Source organism: Salvelinus alpinus, chromosome 27 (assembly GCF_045679555.1).
Source record: "Salvelinus alpinus chromosome 27, SLU_Salpinus.1, whole genome shotgun sequence".
Classification (NCBI taxonomy): domain Eukaryota; kingdom Metazoa; phylum Chordata; class Actinopteri; order Salmoniformes; family Salmonidae; genus Salvelinus; species Salvelinus alpinus.
In genome coordinates this window covers 40,530,460-40,548,962 of record NC_092112.1, presented here as the reverse complement: position 1 = coordinate 40,548,962, position 18,503 = coordinate 40,530,460, and the positions used below count along the sequence as shown (strand labels likewise).

Here is an 18,503-nt window from a genome sequence, read left to right as displayed (position 1 = left end):
GAAAGCCGATTCTTGATTTGATTTTGGATTGGAGATGTTTGATATGAGTCTGGAAGGAGAGTTTGCAGTCTAGCCAGACACATAGGTACTTATAGATGTCCACATATTCTAGGTCGGAACCGTCCAGGGTGGTGATGCTAGTCGGGCGTGCGGGTGCAGGCAGCGAACGGTTGAAAAGCATGCATTTGGTTTTACTAGCGTTTAAGAGCAGTTGGAGGCCACGGAAGGAGTGTTGTATGGCATTGAAGCTCGTTTGGAGGTTAGATAGCACAGTGTCCAAGGAAGGGCCGGAAGTATATAGAATGGTGTCGTCTGCGTAGAGGTGGATCAGGGAATCGCCCGCAGCAAGAGCAACATCATTGATGTATACAGAGAAAAGAGTCGGCCCGAGAATTGAACCCTGTGGTACCCCCATAGAGACTGCCAGAGGACCGGACAACATGCCCTCCGATTTGACACACTGAACTCTGTCTGCAAAGTAGTTGGTGAACCAGGCAAGGCAGTCATTAGAAAAACCGAGGCTACTGAGTCTGCCGATAAGAATATGGTGATTGACAGAGTCGAAAGCCTTGGCCAGGTCGATGAAGACGGCTGCACAGTAATGTCTTTTATCGATGGCGGTTATGATGTCGTTTAGTACCTTGAGCGTGGCTGAGGTGCACCCGTGACCGGCTCGGAAACCGGATTGCACAGCGGAGAAGGTACGGTGGGATTCGAGATGGTCAGTGATCTGTTTGTTGACTTGGCTTTCGAAGACCTTAGATAGGCAGGGCAGGATGGATATAGGTCTGTAACAGTTTGGGTCCAGGGTGTCTCCCCCTTTGAAGAGGGGGATGACCGCGGCAGCTTTCCAATCCTTGGGGATCTCAGATGATACGAAGGAGAGGTTGAACAGGCTGGTAATAGGGGGTGCGACAATGGCGGCGGACAGTTTCAGAAATAGGGGGTCCAGATTGTCAAGCCCAGCTGATTTGTATGGGTCCAGGTTTTCCAGCTCTTTCAGAACATCTGCTATCTGGATTTGGGTAAAGGAGAAGCTGGGGAGGCTTGGGCGAGTAGCAGCGGGGGGGGCGGGGCTGTTGGCCAAGGTTGGAGTCGCCAGGAGGAAGGCATGGCCAGCCATTGAGAAATGCTTGTTGAAGTCTTCGATTATCACGGATTTATCGGTGGTGACCGTGTTACCTAGCCTCAGTGCAGTGGGCAGCTGGGAGGAGGTGCTCTTGTTCTCCATGGACTTTACAGTATCCCAGAACTTTTTGGAGTTAGAGCTACAGGATGCGAATTTCTGCTTGAAAAAGCTGGCCTTTGCTTTCCTGACTGACTGCGTGTATTGGTTCCTGACTTCCCTGAACAGTTGCATATCGCGGGGGCTCTTCGATGCTATTGCAGTTCGCCACAGGATGTTTTTGTGCTGGTCGAGGGCAGTCAGGTCTGGAGTGAACCAAGGGCTATATCTGTTCTTGGTTCTGCATTTTTTGAACGGAGCATGCTTGTCTAATATGGTGAGGAAGTAACATTTAAAGAATGACCAGGCATCCTCAACTGACGGGATGAGGTCAATATCCTTCCAGGGTACCCGGGCCAGGTCGATTAGAAAGGCCTGCTCGCAGAAGTGTTTTAGGGAGCGTTTGACAGTGATGAGGGGTGGTCGTTTGACCGCGGACCCGTGGCGGATACAGGCAATGAGGCAGTGATCGCTGAGATCTTGATTGAAGACAGCAGAGGTGTATTTGGAGGGCAGGTTGGTCAGGATAATGTCTATTAGGGTGCCCATGTTTACGGATTTAGGGTTGTACCTGGTGGGTTCCTTGATGATTTGTGTGAGATTGAGGGCATCAAGCTTGGATTGTAGGACTGCCGGGGTGTTAAGCATATCCCAGTTTAGGTCACCTAACAGAACAAACTCTGAAGCTAGATGGGGAGCGATCAATTCACAGATGGTGTCCAGGGCACAGCTGGGAGCTGAGGGGGGTCGGTAGCAGGCGGCAACAGTGAGAGACTTATTTCTGGAGAGATTAATTTTTAAAATTAGAAGTTCGAACTGTTTGGGCATAGACCTGGAAAGTATGACAGAACTTTGCAGGCTATCTCTGCAGTAGATTGCAACTCCTCCCCCTTTGGCAGTTCTATCTTGATGGAAAGTGTTATAGTTGGGTATGGAAATCTCAGAATTTTTGGTGGCCTTCCTAAGCCAGGATTCGGACACGGCAAGGACATCAGGATTGGCAGAGTGTGCTAAAGCGGTGAGTAAGGCAAACTTAGGGAGGAGGCTTCTGATGTTGACATGCATGAGGCCAAGGCTTTTTCGATCGCAGAAGTCAACAAATGAGGGTGACTGGGGACATGCAGGGCCTGGGTTTACCTCCACATCACCCGAGGAACAGAGGAGTAGTAGGATGAGGGTGCGGCTAAAGGCTATCAAAACTGGTCGCCTAGAGCGTTGGGGACAAAGAATAAAAGGAGCAGATTTATGGGCGTGGTAGAATAGATTCTGGGCATAATGTGCAGACAGGGGTATGGAGGGGCGCGGGTACAGCGGAGGCAAGCCCAGGCACTGGGTGATGATAAGAGAGGTTGTATCTCTGGACATGCTGGTCTCAATGGGTGAGGTCACCGCATGTGTGGGGGGTGGGACAAAGGGGGTATCAGAGGTACGGAGAGTGGAACTACAGGGTCCATTGCAAACCAAAACAATGATAATGAAAACTAGCCTGAACAACAGTATGCAAGGCATATTGATATTTGAGAGAGACATACAATAAGGCATAAAGTGATTGCAGGTCTTGATTGGGAGAGCTAGCTAAAACAACAGGTAAGATAACAGCAGCAATAACAGGGTGTTAGTCTAACACAGCAACAACAGGTAAAAATGGCGACGACTAGGCAGAGAGGGTCGGATTAACTACACACAGATCCTGAGTTAAAGCACAGAGCCGACAGGTAAAACACAAATAAACAGAATGGAGTACCGTGAATTAATGGACAGTCAAGCATGCATCAGCTATGTAGCCAAGTGATCATAGTGTCCAGGGGGCAGCCGTAGATGGAGCAGAGGAGGCCTCCACTAAGCTAGCACGCGGCGTATAAAGTTAGTAGCCCGGGGGGTGGTCTGCTCAGACGGAGGGGGTCTGCTCAGACGTGGTTGTGTCGACAGAGAATCCAAGCCAGATGGCGATGGCGAAAGAGAGGTTGTGAATTGTAGAATTGTGTTTGCTAACTGGTGCTAGCTTCGTGGCAGTGGCAGTGGCGCTAGCTCTTCAGCTAGCCGGCAGATGGGCCTAGCTCGAGGCTAGCTCAAGGCTAACTGGTGCTTGCTTCGGGACAGAGGTGTTAGCCAGTAGTAGCCACTCGGTTGCAGCTAGCTAGCTGTGATGATACGGTGTAATTGTCCAGAGCTTGCGTCAGGAATCCGGTGATGTGGTAGAGAAAAAGCAGTCCTATATGCTCTGGGTTGATATCGCGCTTGCAGCTAGCCGGCAGATGGGCCTAGCTCGAGGCTAGCTCAAGGCTAACTGGTGCTTGCTTCGGGACAGTGGTGTTAGCCAGTAGTAGCCACTCGGTTGCAGCTAGCTAGCTGTGATGATACGGTGTAATTGTCCAGAGCTTGCGTCAGGAATCCGGTGATGTGGTAGAGAAAAAGCAGTCCTATATGCTCTGGGTTGATATCGCGCTTGCAGCTAGCCGGCAGATGGGCCTAGCTCGAGGCTAGCTCAAGGCTAACTGGTGCTTGCTTCGGGACAGAGGTGTTAGCCAGTAGTAGCCACTCGGTTGCAGCTAGCTAGCTGTGATGATACGGTGTAATTGTCCAGAGCTTGCGTCAGGAATCCGGTGATGTGGTAGAGAAAAAGCAGTCCTATATGCTCTGGGCTGATATCGCGCTTGCAGACTGGCAGGTATTGGCCCGGTATTGAAGCTGGCTGTGTCCGAGTTGAGGGTGAAGACCGCAGCAGTGGCTAACTGACTACTAGCTAGTTATCTGGCTAGCTTCTGCTTGGGGTTACGGTTCTAAAGTATAAAAAAATAGCAGGTCCGTACCACATTGGGTGAGGCGGAATGTAGGAATGTATATTCAGTTCCTAGATGGAAAGTGAAATTAAAATATATACGAAATGTATACGAAAAATACGAAGACTATTTACTATTTACACGCTACAGGACAATACAAACACACGTCCGACTGCTACGCCATCTTGGATCCAATCTACCCTGTCCTTCTGTGTATTGTCCACAGAGGCACTGTCTGAACCACAGTAGGTCAAGGAATAGGAAAATGGATGTGTCAAAAATTCTCCACAAAAATGTTAATGTTTTACAGAAATCCCAGTTTGAATATTCCCAGAATCAGTGTGGGATAAGCAGGAAATCCAGAAACCTTCAACCAGGATTTCTGAGAAAAAAATCCTAATATGTGTTTATTTAACACTCAATAAAAACAGCTTCGGTGAAAAGGAGCTGTGTAGAACGAAGATTTTTTTTTGAGCTTCTAAGGACATCATCCTCCTTAAAAATATGACAAATATGTATGATTTGTTAATGCTGTCCTTGTGATGTGATTATAAATGTCTTTGGAATATAGTGGAAGTAGCAGTGGAAGATTTGGGCAGAATTCTAAATAATATTATTAAGCCTTTCGGGTTTGCACTAAACAGTGTATTGTTAATCACTGGGTGCATTTGTAGCAGCTGTGAGTTTGGGGGGAGGGGGGGGGGGGGGGGGGACACTCAAGGGTGCACCCTAATGGGGAACAGGGTGCAACAAAAAGTGCACTACTTTTGACCAGACCTAGTGGGGAGCCATTTGAGCTGCAGACAACATAGCTTCTAAAGTAGGCAGGCAGACACTGTTAAAGTCAATGGCTGGACAAGTCTGCACTCTGAGAGCTTAATCATGTCGAAGCACCACAATGTTTCCATCTGATGAACAGAGGGAGCGTTCTGCTCTCTCCTCTCCCTCGTTCACTCTCCACTTCTCTCGCTCCTATCCTCCTTTTTTTCTATGCGTCTCTCCTCTCCATCTCCCTCTCCCAGACTGACTATAAAGCTTAGGTCCGCATTGCATCTCACTGCGGGATCTCAACAATATGCTGTGGGGCTGGTGTCATACACGCTGAGTGTCAGACATACACTTACCCAGAGTCCCATGCATACACACACACACACACTGCTTAGTAGGATGGTGATCAGGCACATCATGTACTGTATGTGCCATGAACTAATATCAAAGGTATAGACAGCTACATGTGGTATCGTCTTGAATGATTGATGAACCTGCTTGTGAGGCTGGGGTTCCCCTTCTAACTAATACAAATGGGATCTCTTCTGTTCTTTTTCTCATTTTCAGTTTTTCCCCTACGGAGATGCTTCAAAGTTTGCCCAGCATGCATTCAGGACCTTTGATAAGAACGGGGACGGCACCATCGATTTCAGAGAGTTCATCTGTGCCCTGTCAATCACATCTCGAGGCAGCTTCGAACAGAAACTCAACTGGGCCTTCAACATGTACGACCTGGATGGAGATGGCAAGATCACACGAGTGGAGATGCTGGAGATCATTGAGGTAGAGTTCAGCCCGTACAGATTAAGCTTGAATCATATCCTGTGTCCCAAATGGCATCTTATTCACTATGTAGTACACTACTTTTAAATCAGGGCCCATAGGGCTCTGGTCAAAAGTAGTTCACTATATAAGGAATATGGTACCGTTTAAGATGCATCCAAATCTCTATGGTTCAGCTATTCGTGTCATATGAGTTTAAGGTGTTGAAATATTAGTCTTGGTTACGGGGTCTTTCTCAAAAAATGCCTTTTGTTCTGCACTTTAGATTTGACTCTTTACCTTCTGAATTTTTACATTTCCTCCTCTTGCCCTTTATGCCCTCGTACAGTAGGTGCCTTGAATACAAGTCAGATTGGGTTTTTCAGAGAACGTGTTTGACCTATAAATGTCTCTACTTTAGTAAACAATGATTGAACTATAATTTCTCCCCCTCTGTGAAGGCCATCTACAAGATGGTGGGGACTGTGATCATGATGAAGATGAATGAGGACGGCCTGACGCCCGAGCAGCGAGTGGACAAGATCTTCAGCAAGATGGACAAGAACAACGACGACCAGATATCACTGGACGAGTTCAAAGAGGCAGCAAAGAGCGACCCTTCCATTGTATTACTCCTGCAGTGTGACCTGCAGAAATAGAGGAGAGGGGAGCTTGAGAACCGCCACAGACTGCACAGAAGATTCATGTTCCATTCAGTTTGCAGCTATTTCCACTGAAAAAAATATGCTTGGACTACCTTTCAATGGATCCGCTTCTTGATGTTTGAAACACTTGTGTGCATGAGAATGTTATTTGCTAGGAACAATTTATACATACATATACACACACATAACGAGCTACACACACCCCACAAGATACAAACAAACCACACACTCACTACATATTCACACCACGCACAAATATATAGATATATAAATATTATATTTCAATTATTTAAAATCAACTGCCAAAATGTGAAGTGTGCAAAGTATTTTCCATACACTCATTCCACTGGAGCATCAGTGATGTGCTATGTTGAATTACGCTACAATTTATTGTTCTGAGTTTACTGACGCTAGCTACGTGTTTCATATATTGAGTAATGTCAACCAAATCAAATTCCTATGGTAACGTAACTGACGCTAGCTACGTGTTTCATATATTGAGTAATGTCAACCAAATCAAATTCCTATGGTAACGTAACTGTTTCTGATAAACCAAGTATCTATTCTTATAAAAGATTAGATTTGGATAGATAAAGAGATGGATTAGTAGCCTATTCATCACAAACGTTTCCTTCCAAATGTGCTTGTACTGTTGGTGAATATAAATGTAGTTCATTTGCATGCCTTTAGGTTTTGCCTTAAAAATAATCTCCTTATTTTGCATCCTATAAGAATAACGAAGACAAAGCCTATCAACGAAATGCCGTTAAACAGTTCAACATCAAATATTTGAATATGTAAAGCATATTACAGTATAGGTCACAAGTATTGATGAATGGGGTGGATTGTTTGTGATTTGTCAAGACATTATTTTTGTGGGAGCATGTTCCCTGTAGATAATAATAGTTAATAATAATAATAGTAAACATACCCCTATTTAAAATCTACCATCTCATGAGCCCATTTTGAATGAGGAGATATTGAATGTGGCATATTTAACGACAAAACCAAAAGTCTGTACGAATACAAGAAAAATATTTGGCTGAATTGGACCGAAAGAAATGAAATACATTGAAATAAAACCACCACATCAGTATTGTCGGGGGAAGTATAGCCTATGAGGCATAACTAATGAGAGGCAATGTAACATCTTAGCTCAGCCCAATAACAATGTAGAGGTTTCAAGTGTATTTTATCCTACATATTATTGCTCCATTTAGTTTTGGTCTATGTCATCACACCATCTCTTCAATGAAGATACAGGTTGCATATCAATGTACTGAATTCAATGAAGTTCCTGTCATGAGTTTATTAATACCACCAATAGATATAAAGAGGAAATGATCTGAGACCAGTGCGACATTGTGTTAGACATTGATTGATATTATCTCATACTGTTTGTCTCTTTCAGTTTAAAAATGAGTGTAAAATAGGAGCAATGTGTTGAAAGAACAAGTGAATGCCATTCTTTATGAACCAAGCCAAGAGAACAAAAACCCTTAAGCCATGTTTTGGTAGGCTATACAGTTTACCCAATGTGTACCCAACGATGAGCTCCTCTTTATTGATCAACTTTTTGTACTTTTTTATTCCCCTCTCACTGAAGCATACAAACTGTATAGTAGCTCCTTCCTTTTCAGGTGCAGCGTATCCTATCCTCCAATAAAGACAACGGCTTATAAATAGCCCGAGACCCCTGGCCTGGTCCCAGATCGGTTTGTGCCATGTTGTCACGGTGCGACATAGGAGTTGGCAAGACTGCACAAACAGATCTGGCAGCAGGCTATGAGACCCCAGCTTGACTGGAAATATTAAGTAATTCACCTGTACACCTTCGTTGTCCCGGTACTGTGGATCTGTCTCCGTACAATGGTCACACGCAATCTCACAGACAGCTCTGGCCCGATTTGGACGAAACTTGGGGGAATAATGCGTCTCGCCATAGAGATCCAGCGTTTACTAAATTACACTGATTGGCCCAAGGCAGGCGCTATAGTAATTAACAGAAATGTGTTTGTCACATGATCCCAAATGGCCCAAGGGAGGGCGCTGCATCATTGGTGGGGGAGGACATGTTTACTGTTGCCTTGTTTAAAGATTGCACACTGCTTATATAAATCATTAGTTGTAATTTTGTTTCACATGCCATCTGCACATTTGGGAGGATTCATTTATTTTCAAATTGACTGCGATATCAAGACCACCATCATTCCTCAAGAAATTAGGCTGACCGTTTGTAATCTGAAACTTCACATGAACATCTTTGCCCAGAAATGTTTGTACTTAAAACGAATATTAATCAGATACCAAATGTAAGCAAAGGCAACAGTGTCAACTAAAGGATTATTTTGTACATGTAGCATGTATTGTGTCCCTGATAACATGGCTGCACTACTCGTGTTGTGATTTAAACTAATAAAATAACTATGGGCTGTTTTCTGAAAGTGTACTGCATATAGCCACCAGATGTCGCTTGTGTTAGTGATATTAGAACACAGGCAAACCAATGGTAGAGATTGTCCTCTTGTTGATGTCTTGGGTATAGATCTACCAACTCCCAGAACATCTCAGTTCTCTAAATACAAGCTGAACTATCCCCATGACAACTACGGTGTTAGCGGAGACAAAATAAAACAGGCTGATGTTATACTGTGAAATACTGACTGCAAAGATCCCCGGTTCAGGATAGTGTGAAAGACCACGCCCCACGCATTGTGTGTATATAATAGAACTGCAGGCAGTCGTGTGCCTGCCTGTATGCAATGATTGTGACCTATACCTGTACTTTGACCTGGAACTCGTTACTTTTTCACCAAGAGTGCTATAACAGATGTGCATTCATGCAAGACGTATGGCCAGCAGCTTTAATAAAAAGGACAATTTTACCGAAATACATTTATTTGACAGAATCTGAAATCTAAAAGTGAATTTGTATGAATAGATTTTTGATGCATACATTTTGTGGAAGATTTTTCAGAGATGGTATGTGTTCAATATGCACCACAAACAAATTAAGTAAAAAGACAAACAAGCCTGCCAAACGCAATGAAATCTAACAAAAGTAGAAAATATCGGCATGCTAAATTTTGCGACAAACACTTTCACACTTTTCAAAATGCACATTCAGTACCAGGGAAGGACAATGGGGAAGAGGGGAAAAAGGTGAGTCTATTTTGGGGGATCTGTGTTGATGCCGTATTTCTCCTTCAGAAGCTTCAGCTGCTCCTCTTTCTTCTTTGTGTCCATCTTCTGGAACGCCTGTGAGAGAAAGAGTGAAATGGAAACCATGAATTATACATGCTCAAGAGCAAAACTATACATAGTTTTTTTACACATCAGACAGGCAATTACATTTTTTACATTGATTACAACATTTACCTTGCATTAGCTCCTTAATGGTACAGTGATGTACATAGTAAACCGCAATATCGGGCCAACTTCCACAACAACGAGCAGTGAAACTACATAGACAGCGTGACGAGAGCGTTACCTCCGTCAACGTGGTTCTCAGGGTGCTGCACTGGGAGCGTGACGAGATGTGGCCACAAACGTCCGTGACGCAATAGCTGCGATTTTCTCTGGTTTTATCAGTAAACATTAAACCCTTCTCAAAGCAAAACATTTTACGGGTAAGTAACCTTGTTAAAAATATATACACTGCTCAAAAAAATAAAGGGAACACTTAAACAACACAATGTAACTCCTAGTCAATCACACTTCTGTGAAATCAAACTGTCCACTTAGGAAGCAACACTGATTGACAATACATTTCACATGCTGTTGTGCAAATGGAATAGACAACAGGTGGAAATTAGAGGCAATTAGCAAGACACCCCCAATAAAGGAGTGGTTCTGCAGGTGGTGACCACAGACCACTTCTCAGTTCCTATGCTTCCTGGCTGATGTTTTGGTCACTTTTGAATGCTGGCGGTGCTTTCACTCTAGTGGTAGCATGAGACGGAGTCTACAACCCACACAAGTGGCTCAGGTAGTGCAGCTCATCCAGGATGGCACATCAATGCGAGCTGTGGCAAGAAGGTTTGCTGTGTCTGTCAGCGTAGTGTCCAGAGCATGGAGGCGCTACCAGGAGACAGGCCAGCACATCAGGAGACGTGGACGAGGTCGTAGGAGGGCAACAACCCAGCAGCAGGACCGCTACCTCCGCCTTTGTGCAAGGAGGAGCACTGCCAGAGCCCTGCAAAAGGACCTCCAGCAGGCCACAAATGTGCATGTGTCTGCTCAAACGGTCAGAAACAGACTCCATGAGGGTGGTATGAGGGCCCGACGTCCACAGGTGGGGGTTGTGCTTACAGCTCAACACCGTGCAGGACGTTTGGCATTTGCCAGAGAACACCAAGATTGGATAATTCGCCACTGGCGCCCTGTGCTCTTCACAGATGAAAGCAGGTTCACACTGAGCACGTGACAGACGTGACAGAGTCTGGAGACGCCGTGGAGAACGTTCTGCTGCCTGCAACATCTTCCAGCATGACCGGTTTGGCGGTGGGTCAGTCATGGTGTGGGGTGGCATTTCTTTGTGGGGCCGCACAGCCCTCCATGTGCTCGCCAGAGGTAGCCTGACTGCCATTAGGTACCGAGATGAGATCCTCAGACCCCTTGTGAGACCATATGCTGTTGCGGTTGGTCCTGGGTTCCTCCTAATGCAAGACAATGCTAGACCTCATGTGGCTGGAGTGTGTCAGCAGTTCCTGCAAGAGGAAGGCATTGATGCTATGGACTGGCCCGCCCGTTCCCCAGACCTGAATCCAATTGAGCACATCTGGGACATCATGTCCCGCTCCATCCACCAATGCCACGTTGCACCACAGACTGTCCAGGAGTTGGTGGATGCTTTAGTCCAGGTCTGGGAGGAGATCCCTCAGGAGACCATCCGCCACCTCATCAGGAGCATGCCCAGGCGTTGTAGGGAGGTCACACAGGCACGTGGAGGCCACACACACTACGTTTTGACTTTTTTTTAAGGACATTACATCAAAGTTGGATCAGCCTGTAGTGTGGTTTTCCACTTTAATTTTGAGTGTGACTCCAAATCCAGACCTCCATGGGTTGATAAATTTGATTTCCATTGATAATTTTTGTGTGATTGTTGTCAGCACATTCAACTATGTAAAGAAAAAAGTATTTAATAAGAATATTTCATTCATTCAGATCTAGGATGTGTTATTTTAGTGTTCCCTTTATTTTTTTGAGCAGTGTATATATTAGTAGGAAAATGGCAACTCACCCTGGCTTGCACACGTTGAAAGGTTCAGTGTCACATTTTAGGCGTGTATTTAAAAAAAAGACAAAGTGCATTCTACATGGGATGATCTAGCTAGCTGTATTGATCACTTCACTTGCTATACTCCCAATTTCATTGGACATTTGATACAATTACACCACAAATGGCCACTCTGGTCAGCGGGTGCGCTCAACCCCACCCTCCACGACAAGCCGGCAAGGCTCCGCCCCCAAAAGGGATTTTCCAAGGGCCATTTTCCTATTTAGTTATACTATTATTGAGATTTGTGAATTTATATTTGATATTATGTTTCTGTGAATCTACATCTCTGCAATGCTTTGGCTGCCAAGACAAATAGACTAAAAGAGCAAAACTACGCTGCTTCAAGGTAGCCTTGGCCTTTTGCGTGCGGTATATCATGTCTCAGAGATCAGCGCGAGTTGTTAAAACTGCGGCTCACGTTAGGGAGATGCTACGTTGTAACTTTGGTCATAACAAGTGCGAAGAGCGAGGCGAAACTTCTCCGATGTATTGGTCACGCAGCTTCACATTGCAGCAGAGTGAAACGCAGTAGCGCACCCATGCAGATCCTCTGTGTGAGTGCATCATCTCGCATCGCTTGTCTGCAATATCTGTGGTTCATCCTGTTGCTCGTGGCAACATCAAATTGCTTTGTCTCAGTTTAATTAAAATGATCACAGAGCTGGACTCTTCCTCCAGACACCTACAGGGTAAAATGTAACGTACCAGCATTGCCTACACTGTTTGTTCAGTATAATTTCTCTATCTACAAAGCGATGAAAGTTATTAATCCCTACTAGATACCCCTTTGAGATGATTTTTCGACAATGGTAAGACACTTTGCCAGGTTCTTGATAGAATAGATCATACATAGATCTACGTACCCTGTTTGCATTGTAGTATAAAACTACAAGATATCTGTTACAGACGTTGAATCCAGACAGGTGATCGCAGGCGTTCTTGGCATCAAAGATGTCCTCGTAGACCACGTAAGCTGTCCCTCTTGATTCCGGTGTGTTTCCACTGAAAAACAGGGCACAACAAGACAGACATAGAAGACAAGGATGAGACTTTGTGGTTGAACACCTGCCACACTTCTGCAGACTACACACAAGAAGATTATCCCTAGAATTGGGCTGATCCCATCCAGAGCCACAATCTTCAACTTACGTTCGAATCTGTCGTATTGGTCCATATTTCCCAAAGATGTCGTACATTTCTTCAGCTGTGATCTTGTATGGTAGATTTCTAATGTAGAGTATTCTGTTGACTTCAGGTGGTAATCGAATCTGCAAAGGAAACAGAATTCGTAACTGATAAGCTCCATTTAAGCCTTGTTTCCATTGGCACTTTGAAATCAAACCAGGTTGGGCTGGCTCAAATTGCATTTCCACTGCCTCCAGAAATGAAATGTTATGTTGATAGGTAGCCAATATGTGACTGCAGCTGGCTTCGCTAATATTGCTAGCTAGCTAGCAAGATATCGGAGAATTTAATTCACCCTCACCAGGACAGCAAAGAAAGAGCGAGCTAGCGAGGGACAGAAAGATTGGAGGGGCACAGCCAGGCTTGTCGGCCACCAGTCAAGTAGGCAGACGGTAATCAAAAGATGTAGGCTGATGGACAGTTCTATCACAATGCTGTATTTCTTGGCTTGCAAAGTCTCACGCAAGTTCACTAAAGTAGGGGCTATCAATGAGTAGGCAGAGCTATTCTACACGCAACAGACCTAAGATCAAACACACACCAGCGTTCTTTATAGTGAAGAGAAAGAGGAGCAGGCGAGGGAGAACGGATCAGGCCAGGCAGAGTCAGACCCGTGCGCATAGACGATATCTTGGTAATCTGTATTTAGCAACGTCTCGTAAATTCACCAAAAGTATATATTAGGCTATCAATGAGAATGGCTAAACTATTCTTCATAGAGCCAGTGAAGTTGAACATTGCCAAATGCATCAGTTTAATTAGGCCTAAATGTGAAATAAAAAGTATTGCCTATAGCTTATTTAATGAAACCCTGGATGGCTGTTGATGTCCTACGTCAGGGCTCACCAATCCTGTTCCTGGAGAGTCACTTCAACCCAAGTTGTAACTAACCTAATTCAGTTTATCAACAAGCTAATTGTTGAATCAGATGCGCCAGATTAGGGTTGGAGTGAAAACCTACAGGATGGTAGCTCTCCACGAACAGGGTTGGAGAGCAATGTCCTAGGCAATAGATCGCAAAGCAGCATCCCCGCTAAAATAGTTGGAAATGGCAAGTTCACTTTCTCATCCATAAACATAGTCAAGTGCAAATGCAGTTCAGAAGCTCAAATCAGCAGGATGTGGGGCATTGTTATCAGGAAGGACATCTACCATGGATGGATGGCTAAAATGATGATTATGAGCACACCTCATCAACGTAAATATTATGGGGAAAACTATACATAAGGCAGCCAAGCACGAGTTATCAGTATAGGCTATTATCATCTAGACATGACGTTGAAATATGTTCACGCCTACAATAACCTCCAGGCTTCTGTTATAAGAGTCAATTCAATTTGAAGAAAAATAATTACAAGGGGCATTTTGGAAAAACAAATCCTGTGTGAATCATCGGCTGGAATAACGCACATGCTTGGATAATAATGACAGAACCAACATCTCTAGTATTGCCTGTCTGGACAAGGCTATAACATGGAAAAGAATAGGCTTATCAGCGTAGAGTGCACGCATCATCCAATGGGATCCGCCAAGGGTTCACACAGCAGAAATAACACTGTAATATTCTAGTTCACACATCACCTTCTATATAAAAAAAATAGGCCTTTTTTAGGCAAACGGGCAGCATCATGCTCATGTCAGTCCACTAGAATGCAAATGTAGTCTTCCTAGTAGGACTAATGAGATGGTGTATTGTGTGTGCATTGTTTCAGCACACTTAGGGAGTAGAGCCAGAGTTGACTCCAAATCACAAGGGTCAGGGTCATGCACCACTAGTTTTATTTAACTAGGCACAGTATTTAAGAACAAACTCTAATTTTCTATGACGGCCTACCCTGGATGATGCTGGGCCAATTTTGATACTGCCTGGAATCGAACCAGGGTCTGTAGTGACACCTCTAGCACTGAGATGCAGTGCCTTAGACCGCAGTGGCGCATCCAGCAGTGATCAGCTTGGTGGTAGCATAATAAAGGCGTCACCAGCCCGAATTCTAATTGAGCTGACACCAGTTGTGAAACCGGGCTGTGCAGGCCTGCGTTTCCCTCGACCCAGCTCAAATTTGAGAATTACATTCGAGCCAGCTCTAATTTTAAGTGCCGGTGCAAACTGGGCTTTATTTATAACCAAATCAAGTAAAATAAGTATCAACAACTGTGCCAAGTTACAAACAGTAATGTCAACGTTACTAACGTTAGTTACGCAGTTGCAAGCAAGCTACCAACGTCAACTCGCATAGTTAGCTTTCTAGCTCGAGACTTCAGTAAAAATGGCAAGCTATCATTTCCCTACAAAAAAATACGTTTAAGTTGTGTTCTATAGTTAACGTCTTCATAAAATACAAATTAATCGATGAAGCCATCCGCCTTTATTTAGCGTTTATTAATAACGTTAACGTGGCTAGCTAACGTCGTTAGCTAAGTTAGCGAGCTAGCTAACAGTACGGGTCGTCAGCCATCCAGCTACCACGCTAGTTCTGTATTTCTAGATAGTAAACCTGACTCGGTTGATTGTAGCTATCATTTGAACACAAAAAAATGATACATGTGAACTTACATTAGCTCGTTTAGCTGCTTGCATAGCCATGGTTGTATATCTGTACAAAATGTTATAAGAACAAAAATTGCGTCCTGCTTTGGTCGTCGACACAACACGGACAGACGCAGCTTGTTTACGTATTTCCGTCTCCAGACGATTCTTCTGATGATGGTGATGATTCTTCTTCTTCTTCTTCTTCTATGGTATAATGGCGTTCGCAACAATTACATGTGCATTCCGCCACCTACTGTGAATAATAAGGATCCCAAAAAGGAAAACATTTGGGTAAAAATAAATAAAATAGGATACAAACAACCAAAACATTTATTAACTAAACAAAATTAACCTGCTTTTCTGTAAAAATCTCATTCTAATCAGGGTAAGAAGCCTCCTGTGAGGGCAGAACATTTCCTAGCGACAATAGTCCTTTTTGTGCTTCTACCATGAAGTCTTGGAGCCCCAAAAACTTTTTGGCTGCAGATATAATGATATCCATCTTTTTGGACTTCAGTTTCTTGGACTTCTTAGACACTTGTGCTGTACAATTAATCTCTGTGGCTATAAATTCCACAAAATCCACCTTCTTCACAATGAGGGTATCCAGTTCACTTGATTGACAGTGTGTGTGAGTGTGTAGGGCCCTGTGAGTGTGCATAGAGACAGTGCAATTACTGAAATAAAATTTACTCAGAAAGTCTGTGTAGCTATTTACTGTATCAGTCGTATAGCTTGGGGATATAAGCTGTTCAAGAGCCTGTTGGTGTCAGACTTGATGCACCGGTACCTCTTGCCATGCGGCAGCAGACAAAATCGTCTATGGCTTGGGTGGTTGTCTAACGATTTTCCAGGCCTTCTTTTCACACCGCCTGATATAGAGGTCCTGGATGGCACGGAGCTCGGCCCCAGTGATGTACTGGACTGTCTGCACTGTAGCGCCATTCCAGCTTTGTAGCACCATGCGATTAAGGGCGTTGCTAGTGCCATACCAAGCACTGATGCAGCCAGTTAATATGCTCTCAATGGTACAGCTGTAGAACCTTTTGAGGATTTGAGGGACCATGCCAAACTTTTTCAACCTCCTAAGGGGGAAGAGGCACTGTCGCGCCTTCTTCATGACTGTTGCGTTGGACCATTTTAAGTCTTTAGTGATTTGGACGCAGAGGAACTTGAAACTATCTCAAATCAAATCAAAGTTTATTTGTCATGTGCGCCGAATACAACAGGTGTGTAGACCTTACAGTGAAATGCTTACTTACAGGATCTAACCAACAGTGCAATAAAAAAAAAGAAGGTATTAGGTGAACAATAGGTAAGTAAAGAAATAAAAACAACAGTAAAAAGACAGTGAAAAATAACACTAGCGAGGCTATAGGCACCGGTTAGTCGGGCTGATTGACATAGTATGTACATGAAAATATGGTTAAAGGGACTATGTATATATGATAAACAGAGAGTAGCAGTACCTACCTGCTCCACTGCCGCCCCGTCGATGTGGATGGGGGCGTGCTCACCTCCGTTTCTTGTAGTCCACGATCATCTCCTTGGTCTTGCTGACATTGAGGGAGAGGTTGTTGCTCCAGCACCACACTGCCAGGTCACTGACCTTCCCCCTGTAGGCCTGGTCAGGCCTTCCACCGTCGAGTTGTCAGCGAACTTGATGGTGCTGGACTAGTGCATGGCCACGCAGTCATGGGTGAACAGGGAGTACAGGAGAGGACTAAGCACACACCCCTGTGTCAGCGTGAAGGAGGTGATGTCAGGGAGTCCAGGATCCAGTTGCAGAGGGAGGCTTTCAGACCCAGAGTACTAAGCTTGATGACGAGCTTGGAGGGGACAATGGTGTTGAATGCTGAGCTATGGTCAATGAACAGCATTCTCACATAGGTATTCCTCTTATCTAGGTGGTTGAGGGAGAGCAATTGAGATTGCGTCGTCTATGGATCTGTTGGGGCGGTATGCAAATTGGAGTGGGTCTAGAGTGGCTGGGATGGTGGAATTAATGTGTGCCATAACCAGCCTCTCAAAGCGCTTCATGATTACCGAAGTGAGTCCTACAGTGTGGAATAAGGGGTAATTAGAGAGATGGTTGGCCATGGAATACACATAAAATGGGGTGCTGGTGTGCTTCTGCCCCTCTTTTAGGTCGTTATCACAAATATCCGGCCCATGTTCAGTCATACTCGGGGTGTCGCGTGTGTCCCTCGATGTCATTCCGTCTCAGTTGCAGCATTCAAATCGTGGTCATCGTGTGTCTGTGTATGTGAGGGTGTTGGTGAAATGGAGAAAGGTGGAGTCAGGCGCAGGACACAAAGATGAGTATAGTCCAACAGTTTACTCAAAAAATGAAAGAATAATATTCCAACACGGAACGCACAAAAATCCAAAGAACACATGACAAACAATAACGCACAAAACAGAGAGGGAAGCCAGAGGGTTAAATAAGAAACATAATTAATGGAATAGAAATCAGGTGTGTAATAATGAAGACAAAACCAAACGAAAATGAAACATGGATCGGTGGCGACTAGAAAGCCCGAACGCCGCCCGAACAAGGAGAGGGACCAACTTCGGCGGAAGTCGTGACAGTGAATCACAACATTAAAGACGATGAGTGATCACAGCGTATCCACAAATTGAGCCATAGGCAATACAACTTAAGCATTGAGGACAGACTTTTGTTGACAACATGGTGGTTTACACTATGTCTACTGTGTGTGTGAATGATGGAAGAATCTTACCCCAGCTGTAGGTCCATTTGTGTGTGGTCACTTAGGCTTGCACATCAACCAGTACTGGGACCATTGTAGACTTGGGATGCTTGCTCTCAAAGTGCTACTTGAAAGAATTCGGGTCTGCGTCGATAGAGGTCAAGTACAAAATGGAGGAAGTTAATGATCTGTGGCTTAGATTGAACTCAAAGCTGACACAAATGATAAACTAAGCAATATGATGCAACAAACTACTACACATATGAAATACTTTACCACACAGGCCAGTACAATAGCCTACAGATGGAGAGGAACCTAAAGGCAGCTACCGGATCAGAGCACGAGTGGTGGAAGTTGGCGGAAGTGGATGCTGAGTCAAATTAAGCAGCGCGTCAAGTAAATTTGGTAGTAGTAGTAACGAAAACTGGAACAAAAAGGAAATTGGCTAAAATTGGAGTAGAGGATACATGTATAAATGATACTGAATCGCTTCTTGTTGGGATGCATTTTATTTTTTATATTTTTGCGGCGTTTGTTGAGTTAAGGATGCACGTGGGAAACCCGTTTGAGGTGTCGAAAATGGTGATCTA

General features: G+C 44.4%; 2 protein-coding genes across 2 annotated transcripts in view; one reads left to right on the top strand and one right to left on the bottom strand.

The window, feature by feature from the left end:
- The window catches only part of vsnl1a (visinin-like 1a), a 63,212-nt gene extending 54,576 nt beyond the window's left edge, over positions 1–8,636 (top strand). Inside the window, exons 3-4 of the mRNA XM_071370662.1 lie at positions 5,341–5,556; positions 5,997–8,636. Coding sequence (XP_071226763.1) covers positions 5,341–5,556; positions 5,997–6,194 — 414 coding nt within the window. The 3' untranslated portion in view covers positions 6,195–8,636. The remainder of the gene's footprint in view (positions 1–5,340; positions 5,557–5,996) is intronic.
- Positions 8,637–9,080: 444 nt separating this feature from the next.
- sf3b6 (splicing factor 3b, subunit 6) lies at positions 9,081–15,472 on the bottom strand. Its single transcript, XM_071370663.1, has 4 exons — positions 15,224–15,472; positions 12,634–12,752; positions 12,348–12,486; positions 9,081–9,458 (listed from the first exon to the last, which is right to left on the bottom strand). The coding sequence occupies exons 1-4, from the start codon at positions 15,251–15,253 to the stop codon at positions 9,369–9,371; spliced, it is 378 nt and encodes a 125-aa protein (XP_071226764.1). The 5' UTR covers positions 15,254–15,472; the 3' UTR covers positions 9,081–9,368.
- Between the last annotated feature and the right edge of the window lie 3,031 nt (positions 15,473–18,503).